General features: G+C 35.3%; 1 protein-coding gene across 3 annotated transcripts in view; it reads right to left on the reverse strand.

The window, feature by feature from the left end:
- CNBD1 (cyclic nucleotide binding domain containing 1) overlaps positions 1-10,276 on the reverse strand; it is a 468,077-nt gene that overhangs the window by 149,664 nt on the left and 308,137 nt on the right. For all 3 annotated transcript variants that reach the window (XR_336323.1, XM_006160740.1, XM_006160742.2), the window contains exons 7-8: positions 4,246-4,383; positions 2,439-2,571 (exon numbers count right to left, since the gene is read on the reverse strand). Coding sequence is in view for 2 of the 3 variants with exons in the window: in XM_006160740.1 (XP_006160802.1) it covers positions 2,439-2,571; positions 4,246-4,383 (271 nt within the window). In the remaining variant the exon portion in view is untranslated. The remainder of the gene's footprint in view (positions 1-2,438; positions 2,572-4,245; positions 4,384-10,276) is intronic.

Below are 10,276 nucleotides of genomic sequence, written 5' to 3' on the forward strand. Positions count from 1 at the left end.
TGTGTGTGTATGTGTGTGTGTGTGTATATATATATATATATGTGTGTGTGTGTGTATATATATATATATATGTGTAAGAATAACATAGAAAATTTTACATTACGTAGTACAAACTAGACAGATTCAAAATAAACAACGTTGTACATATCCATCACACTCAGGCTCCCTCAGAATATGAAGCAAAAGTATGAAGTTTTAAGAAGTTAACAAAAGAAAAAAGCCAAAAAGCAGTTTTACTTATTTCATAGATTGCCAAGGAGTAATTCTAAACTCTGTGAAGTTCTTAAATAATTATCTCAATCCCTTTGAACTTTCATCCATTACAGATTCCTAACATAAGACTGAAACATGCATAAGTATGGAAGTCATCTTATTGTGACTTTTAAACACATATTATGAAAGCGCAATTTAATCTACAGCCACTACATTTTCCTCATAAAAATTCAAAATAAATCTTGAGTAAAGTCATGAAGTATTATATCCAATCCTTCTCTTTGATATATCAAGTTTGTCACTACCATAAAAGAAAATTAGTTTATTTTGACAGGACTTATTCTTTTCTTAGGTATATTTATATATAAGAAGCAGAACATTTCAGAGCTGAAAAGATCTTTAATGATTTTCAGGTGAAATTGTCATTCTTCTCTAAGGGGAACAAACATTTTCTAGAACTAAGTAAATACAAACATCACACATTCATATGTCTGGGAGTCAGTGAAAAAAATAATATGGTTTTGGATTTAATCCATATAATCACAGATTTCTCAGTGCAATAGATAGTTTAACAAGCATACTATTTCTCTTTAATACACTTGTCAAAAAAGAACTGGAAACTTTAACAGACACGAGAATGCACAGTTCTGTATTGAATATGGCATATATGTTAATATCCCTGGTTTTAGTATCATGTACTGCTGCATACTTTGAAAAACTATTCTTTACACTGGAGATGTGCAATGTAAAAAAGAAATCATAAGAAAGAACTTAAACTCACTATAACTCTAAGAAACTGTGAAGTCTTTCTAGCTCTTTGATGGTTAAGTATTTAGATTGATATTTTAAGATAAAACACAGGATATTATCATTAGTAGTACAATATGTTAAAAGTACTTAATCATAACCCCCTTTTAAAAGTCCATATTCTTTTGACTCACTTAATTTAAAATATGTTTAATATGGCCTCTTTCTTCCTTTTTAATGACCTCGAAAATATTAACAGAGTCATAGATTGGCAGGGTCAAGATATTATTTTTCATACAATATAGCTCTGAACGTGAGGCAAAAAACAAGATTTGTGTTGACATTCTTTGAATATCTGGCTCTTTTTTTTTTGGATAGATTTTTGCTACAGGGCATGTGTGCTTGCCAGAAAGAGAGAGACAGAGAGATAGAAAGGTAGAACACACTCCCCCAGGGGGTTGGCCATGCTTCAATCCCTTCTCCTCCCTTCTCCTTTCGAGATCTTGGGCATGCATGCACACATGCCCGGAGTGAGTTTAAGCCACCGGGTCCGGGACTCGAACCGTGGTCAGCTACATGGGAATTCAGCGACATACCCGTTACACTAATGGCTGGTCCCTAGTTGGCTCTCATAGATGCAAACAATTGTGCCAAGGGCCTCAGTTCCATCCACAGTTTTTGTGTACACATAACCAGAACAACCCACACATCCTCACCATGTTAAATATTGAAAGTGGAGTTGCTTCCCTGCTGCTACCTCTTATGGAGGCCTCGCTTATTCTCTGTAATTATTTTTACAATGATAATTTATAGCACAGGAGCAGACTATTGATTTGCTGCATAAGAAGTTGCCCAACTAGAAAATGAGGTGAAACCTTATAACTTCATATTGCACATTCCCTTCTTAGTTTGGCCCTTACAGTGGCTGTCAGATTGGAGCAACAAGGATGGAGCTCTAGGGGGTATGAAAAGACATCGAAGTAAGGCTACTTCTGGGATCACTCTTTAAGCCGCTGCAGCATCATTTTTAATTTAAAAAACAACAGTAAACTAAATGTCAAATTTGAAGATCACGGGAACCAGCAGTTAGCGTAATGGCTATGTCGCTGGACTCCCACGTAGTCAACCGCGGTTCGCGTCCCAGACCCGGTGGCTTAAAACTCACGCCGGGCGCGTGTGCGTGCGTGCCCAAGATCCCGATAGGAGAATGGAGGAGAAGGGATTGCAGCGTGACCATCCCCCCTGGAGGGTGATTTCTCTCTTTCTGTCTCTATGTCTCTTGTCTGTCTGGCGAGCACATGCACCCTATAGCAAAAAATCCTCTCCAAAAAAAAAAAAAAATTTGAAGATCACTATTCAATAAATTAAAAAATACCCACATGAAAAAAATATTTAAAGTATTCAAACTATGAAGAGTTACAAACTCCATTAACATAATGTCATGCATGAAAAATTATCCAAAACTGTATTAAACTCACCATGACCTGGAGGAAATTTTTTCCACTTAGTGACTGTAATTAGCTCATATATGGATAAAGTAGGCCACTCCTTATAATAAGGACACTTACGGATTAATTTCAACTTCTGTAAATTTTCAAGTTTTATGTTTTCCTGCAAAAGAATGTCATTAACAATTTTCCAATATTAGATCATTTTAAAAGAAAGAAAAAGCAAATAAATAAATGATAGAAAAAAAAAAAAAGCATATACACTTAAAAATGAGTATAAAATACATTTAAATTTTATTGGAACATCATTCTGTGACCACACAGAAATTTTGAAATTTTAATCTCTACTTCTACTTAGTAAAGTCATATTTCCACCTTTTATAATATTTTACATTCTATACATTTTTATCATTTTTAAGAAGTCCTGACATTGTCAATGCTAAACTTGATGCCATATTTGATAATATCAAGTAAGTGATACAGACATTTGGAAAATGCAAAAATAAGTGTGCTGGGCATGTATGCATGCACGTGCAAGGTCCTGAGATGAGAATGGAAGAGAAAGGATCGTGGCATGGCCATCCCCTCGGGGGGGGGGATTTCTCTCTATCTCTCTTTCTCTCCAATGACCACATGGGCCCTATAGAAAAATCTCTCCAAAATAAAAAAATTAAAAAAAATAAATAGATAAAAGCACAAAAGTGAAACATTTTTTAAAAGTCAGTCACTTTGCAAAGCAAAACAAATTGACACTAACACTTTGGAATGAAGTAGAATTCTAAGTCACCTACACTATTTGACACTGAGACCGCCAAATCAAAAGAAATCCCCTCCAGTAAAGACTTAAAGTAAGATACTATCTGTCTGTCAGCTCCTTCCAAAATAAACCCAATCATGGCTTAGGCCATCACCTCGCAGGACCTGTATCAGGGTTAGACCCTGTCAGGAGAAGCTGAAACATCAAGACCACGAGACCCTCCCAGTTTCATTCTGTATACAAATTTCCTCTGTCAGCCAAAGAAGGAAAAATAGAGAAAGAAGAAAAAATTGGATTTGACTAGAAGAGAATAAATTATTAAACTTTCAGAAAATAAATTTTCTTAAAGTAACAGGATTAAGGCAGGTTAGAATGAAATTGCAATCACCTGTTCAGGCAGCTGTATTCTGATGTCTGTAGTAGCTAGGAAATAGCATGCTCCTCACCTCCTAGTAGTAGTTTTTTTTTTGGAGAGGTTTTCGCTATAGGGCACGTGCGTTCGTCAGACAGACAGAGAGAGACAGAGAGACAGAAAGCGAGATATCACCCCCCAGGGAGGATGGCCATGCCGCAATCCCTTCTCCTCCATTCTCTTCTCGGGATCTTGGGCACGCACGCACACGCGCCCGGCGTGAGTTTTAAGCCACCGGGTCCGGGACGCAAACTGCGGTTGACTACATGGAAGTCCAGCGACATAGCCATTATGCTAACTGCTGGTCCCCCTAGTAGTAGTTTTTAATCTAATGGGGACCAGGGAGATTTAGAGAGCAGTAACACTACTATCTGACAATTCCATTGTTCCTAGCACATGACATGCTGTTGACACCCAAAATACATATCTTTTGAATAAGTGAATGAATTTGAAATGAATGAAAAACTACAGGGCATTTAAAAATATGCCTTAAAATATATCCGTAGAGATCTTGCTTCCAGTTCATCAAATAAGTCACATTCTTATGGTACTCAGGTCAAGTCAAATTTAAAACTTAAAAAGATATGAATAACTTTGTCTAGAGTGGCACAAAGTAGCTTAAATTTAATCCCATATTAAGTTACTATGTAGATCAGATATGGTCATACCAATTTTAACTTTGCATATTCCTTTGCGGAGATTTTAAGAATTTCACAATCGTCTTCTGTTACCACTGAGAATTCCTGTGTTTCTGATTCAATCTTAGGTGTAATTTCCAGGGAGCCAAAGGTACTCCATTGTTTAAGCTGTAAAAATACCAAAGACAACTTAAACTTAATTTCTACTTGTCAACATAAAAACTCAAGAGCCTGTGATATGAGTAAAGCAGGAGCGTTTGCAAATTCCATGAAAGAAGGGGCTCTAAAAATCTTTGCATGGATGACCCATATCTTTTCTGCCCAATATCGCTTCCCTAAGGTAAGAAAAATGTCCATTGCTTTTCATCAACCTAAAGAGAATAGTCTAAGAACGGAGTTGCTAGGTGGTGAGGTGGTCAAGGCACTGGATTCCCACATGGCTGACCCTGGGTCCTGTCCCAGACCTGGGGGCTTGCTTTCTCACTTGATGTCTCTCTTGCTCTGTCTCTCTGTGCTCAAATTAAAATAATAATAATAAATTAAATTAAATAATTTTTTGAGAAAAAAATATAGTATGAAAAAAACATTTTCTTTAGCCATTATTTACTGCTTTACTTTAAGTGCCTACAATAGTGCTTGGCACATCATAGCCATTCTAAAAGTATTTATTGAAAGAATGAAGGAAAATGGCACACACACATGTATGTGATCTTTGTTTTCTTAGCCTCATGTGTTGGTAGTGATAACTAATAATAACAAAAACAAATGTAGTGTTAAGTAGTATATAAAGCATTGACACATGTATGTTTATCTACATATTTACCTATTAGATAAATGTATTCATACAGGGTCTCCTAATTAAACATGTGAATATAAATATTAAGCATGGAAACATGTTACCAATAGAATATACACATAAGTTATTAGGCTATAATGCAACTATATGCAGCTACATAGATCATCTGTATTCTTAATTGCCTGAGAGAAACTGGAGGGCATGTGAAAGAATGACATATACTGAATCTCTGCATTCTATTGTAGAAACTGAAAAATCGGAAGCTACAAAAGCATAGAGAACAATTGCAGATACTAGAGACAGTGTGGGAGGAGAGTGGGAAATGGGGGATAGTGAGAGGAAGGAAATCGAGGGGAAAAGAAAGAAGCAAAACATTGAAGGGACACAAATGGAAAATCATCTGTTGATAACATGTATAATAATATCTTTTACTGGACTAATATACAGTGTATTCATGCTGGGAAAATTCATTTTGTAAGCTATAATGATATACAGTGATTGAATGTATAAAAATATTTTTAAAAAAGAAAGATAATGACATATTTGTAAGAGAGACTGAGAAGCACCTTAGGGAGAACATTATATCAATATGACTGTCCGGATGATGTGAGAGAACTTGTATTCTTGTACTTCTAATCCATACAAGACTAAATTTTTTTTAACTCAATGTATCAGTGAACTTGACTTTGCAAGTCTAAATGTAAAGAAGAAATTGAAAATGTCGGTCAATGTTGAAGCCAAAGTGGTCCACAGTGCTATCAACTAGGATGAGGTCCTGAGGGTCTAACTTCTGGGGTTTTTCATATATGAAGGAAGAGTTGACGAGACTCAAGATCATGCAAGGTAAGGAAGTGAGAACCCTTGCCTAAAGCCTAGGAACTTAGAGGATTATCAAACCTGTAAAATGGAGATAAAAACTCCACCCACTACTCTCTGAAACCCATAGTCATTTGCCTTATAAATATGAAGGGAACAGAACAGTCACAGACTTAGGAATGTAGCTCTTCAACTTTTGAGAGTACAGAATGTACATTTACACATGGTACGTGAATATTCATATAGTTTGGAAATATTGAATGTTTAATTCATATAGATACAGATAAAAAGTAAACCAATTAATACATGAATCATATATGGGCAAATAAAACACATTGGATAATTCTCTAAAAAGTATTGCTGTTCAATTAGTATTGCTGACTAGTTATATATGAGAAGTCACTTTTTGTATCATGTTATTCAAAATTTCTATTTTCCTATTATTAGGGTGAAATAAATCCATCTGATACACAAGAGTGAAGATACTGGAAATAATTATTCTAGCATTCCATTTAGTAAATTACATTTCTATACCTAGATGTTATATTGCAAATATTTAACTCTGTAAGTAGCATAGTCACAATAAGTTAGGGAAAAGTAAGAACTAAAAATATTTCTGTATTTATAAGGTAAAATTTAGTGCCAACTAAGAAAGATTGTTAGTGTCTACTTAAAACATTGTCAACATTAAAAAAATTAGCATGTTCAGTTGATTAAAAAATTAATGGACCACATGTTGAAATGCATACTTTATGTATTTCTACACAAGCTCATCACATGTTCATTAGCTATTGCAGTTATAAGACTGAAAATGATTTAATGGATTAACATAATTCCTTTGTTATATGGTTTATCCATTTATAAATTGCTGTGATGTGATTTGAATTTTATATAAGAGATGATACATTTTGGTAAGTTTATATGGCAGACTTTTTCCTTTTCTAATAAACCAGAAACACTGATCCTGACATTTTATTCAAAATAGAACATTTCCCTCACGTAGCACTGAATTCAATGGCTCATATATCCATTTATCCTGAGTTAATTTGCTCTTATAATGTGGCTTCAGTTGAATAAGCTTAACTATAAAGTGAAATAACTGTGTCAGCCTAATTTCAATGTGAAAATGATTTAATATTTACATTTTTGCTTATAGTTAAAATAAGTACTTTGAATTTCATCAGGCCTTTCTATATACACTGCTAACGAGCTATAAAGAGAATTCTTAACCAAATTCAATATTTTCATAATCGTATAGCCTTTAAAAAAAAAACTGTCAATGTAAATAAGCATATAAACCAAAAGTAAGGGACCAATATATGGCATAATGGTTATGCTGCTGGACTCCCATGTAGTTGACTGAGGTTTGAGTCCCAGATCCAGTGGCTTAAAACAGCCCAGGCACGTGTTTTTGCGTGCTCAAGATCCCAACAGGAACAAAGAATAGAAGGGATTGCAGCATGGCCATCACCCCTGGGGAGTGATTTCTCACTTTCTGTCTCTCTGTCCCTGTCTTTCCAGTGAGTGTACACATCCTATAACAAAAATTCTGTCTCTCAAAAAAAAAAAAAAAAAAAAAAAAAAAAAAAAAAAGGAAGGAAGAAAGAAAAAGTAAATATATTCTCATGTGCCTTCTGGCTAAAAAACAAACAAACAAAAAATTGTACCCATTTAAATAAAGGTAAATACTCTTCTAATTATTAAAATATTTAAAACTGTTCTTAGTACAATTGCATTTAATCCTAAAAATATAGTATTGTTTTACCCATTTTTTTCCACATTACATAAGATAATTTTAGAGCAAATGTTTTTGTTAAACACTAGGTTTGTTTAATTTAGTTAGTTAATTAGTCACTTTTTTTTTTCCTATAGGGCATGAGTATTCACTAGAGAGGGACAGAGAGAGAGGCATCCCCAGGTGGGGATGGTTCACAATGCAGTCACCTCTCCTCCATTTACCTTTCAGAATTTTGGGCACACACGCAAACATTCCTAGTGTGATTTTCAAGCCATTGGGTCTGGGGCTTGAACCACATTCAGCCATGTGGAAGTCCCACACCTTAACTACTACACCACCTGTTGGCCCAAACACTATGCATTATTAAAATGCAACTATGTTAATGAAGTATTTCCCTTTGAGACATGACTTTTCCCAAATTATTTGGGGAATATTCTTTGGTTGATAAACATTTGTATATTTATCAGTAGGTAGTTACAAAAACATAATGGAATAAGTATCATTGTACATGTCTCCTCCTTTCATATATCAATTTTTTCTAAGATATACACCTAAATATAGAACTTCTGTGCTACAGACTATGTTAGCATTTGGACATCTAATATCAAACTGTTTTTCAAAATGTGATTTCTAAGTTAAATTCCTACTAGCAGTAGAAACACATGCAATGTCTGCTTCTTCACAACTTCTTCAACATTATAATCCAGTTTTTAATATTTGCCAGTTTGGTAGTAAAAAATAGTTATTTTACTTTATGTTATTTATTGACATCTATTTTAAAATATGAAAATTATTTCCCTGATTGCTAAAGTTGTTGAAGACTTATACATATTCCCATTCTTGAATTCATCATTTTTGTTCTATAAAAGACCAATTTACACATTTTAAATCTTTCATTATATTTTCCTTCTTGATTGTAAGTAATTATTTTTAATTACATATGTTTGCCAATTATGTATGTTTAAGGTATCTTCACCCAAGGTATACCTTCTCTACTCGTTTACTTAGGGTGTTGTTGGATAAACAAAAGGGTCTTGATTTCAAGCAAATATCCTTATAATTTATTTCTCTATTTCTTATTTTTAAAAGTTTTGCAATCATGATATCATGAATAAATTCCATGTGATCTTCTAACATATCTGAAATTTTTACTTTTATAATTGTCTGTGATCCCAAATTGATTTTTATCTATGATATAAAGTAGGCATGTAATTTTGTCTTCCCTATCTACATAGAAAACCAATTATCCAAGCCCAAATTAATCACAACTTTCTCAATATTTCACAACTTTCTCAATCATTCCTCAATTCAATGTTTCACAGCAAGACTGCTTATGATGGACCTAATTTTTGGATATAAGCCACTAGTGAACTATAACTTAATTTTACATCCTTTTCTCAAAGTCACCATTAGTAGTATCTTGATTAAACTTGGCCTTTCCCTCTTGGTATAATTTTTTTTTTCCCTTGGGAGAGGTTTTCACTACTGGGCAGGCACACTCACCAGAAAGACAGAGACAGAGAGACAGAAAGTGAGAAATTACTCCCTAGGGGGGAATGGCCACGCTGCAATCCCTTCTCCTCCATCCTCCTCTCAGGATCTTGGGCACACATACACATGCATCTGGCTTGAGTTTAAGCCACTGGGTCCAGGACTTAAATTGCAATTGACTACATGGGAGTCCAGTGACATAGCCATTATGCCAACTGCTGGTCCCATCTTTGGTATAATTTTTTAAATAACTTTTTCAAACTCCACAATAACCTGTCTGGAGATTTTCATTTGAATTGCATGGGAGAACTGGCCATTTTTATGATATTGAATGTCCCTTTTCATGAACATGGTTTATACTTAAGACTTCTTTAATATCTTTCAATAAAAGGACTTGAAGGGTGAAACCAAGGGAGAATCTATTCTCTGGGAGCCCTGTCAGAAACCTGCCTTTAAGACTTTGATGGAAGCCCTCGTAAGGGTGCCTGAATTAGGACTTCCTCATCCAGACCAGTCATTTCAGTTCTTTGCAATGGAGAAACAAGGAATTGCTTTGGGAGTTTTAACTCAGCACATAGGCCCTGTTTCTAGACCAGTTGTGTATCTGTCTAAGAAATTGGACCAGGTGGCTAAGGGATGGCCAGGTTGCCTTAGAGCAATAGCTGCTACAGCCTTGCTTGCTGAGGAATCTCTTAAATGGACTGTAGGGCAGCCCCTGCAGGTGAACACCCCTCATTGGGCCTCCCAAATTCTAGAATCCAAGGGGCCTATCTGGCTTTCTGATAACTGCATTCTTAAGTATCAATTAATCCTTTTGGAACATCCTGAGATTAGATTTAAGACCTGTACGATTTTAAATCCAGTCTCTCTCCTCCCGCTACCTGCAGAGGAGATGCCTATCCATGACTGCCTTCAAATAATTAATGAGGTTTTTGCAAGCAGGCCAGATCTGCAAGACCAGCTGCTCCCCCACTCAGATGTAACTTGGTTTACAGATGGCAGTAGCTCAGGGTCAAGGGGGACTAGACAGGCTGGCTATGCTATCGTTTCTCTTGAAAGTACTATACAGGCTAAACCTTTGCCTCCTGGGACTTCACCCCAGTTGGCTGAGTTAATTGCTCTCACTAGGGTTTTGACCCTCGCAAAAGGAAAGAGAGCCACTATATATACGGATTCTAAATATGCCTTCTTTTTTTTTTTTTTTTTTTTTTTTTGTGGGG

Source organism: Tupaia chinensis, unplaced genomic scaffold (assembly GCF_000334495.1).
Source record: "Tupaia chinensis unplaced genomic scaffold, TupChi_1.0 Scaffold000707_1, whole genome shotgun sequence".
Taxonomy (NCBI): domain Eukaryota; kingdom Metazoa; phylum Chordata; class Mammalia; order Scandentia; family Tupaiidae; genus Tupaia; species Tupaia belangeri.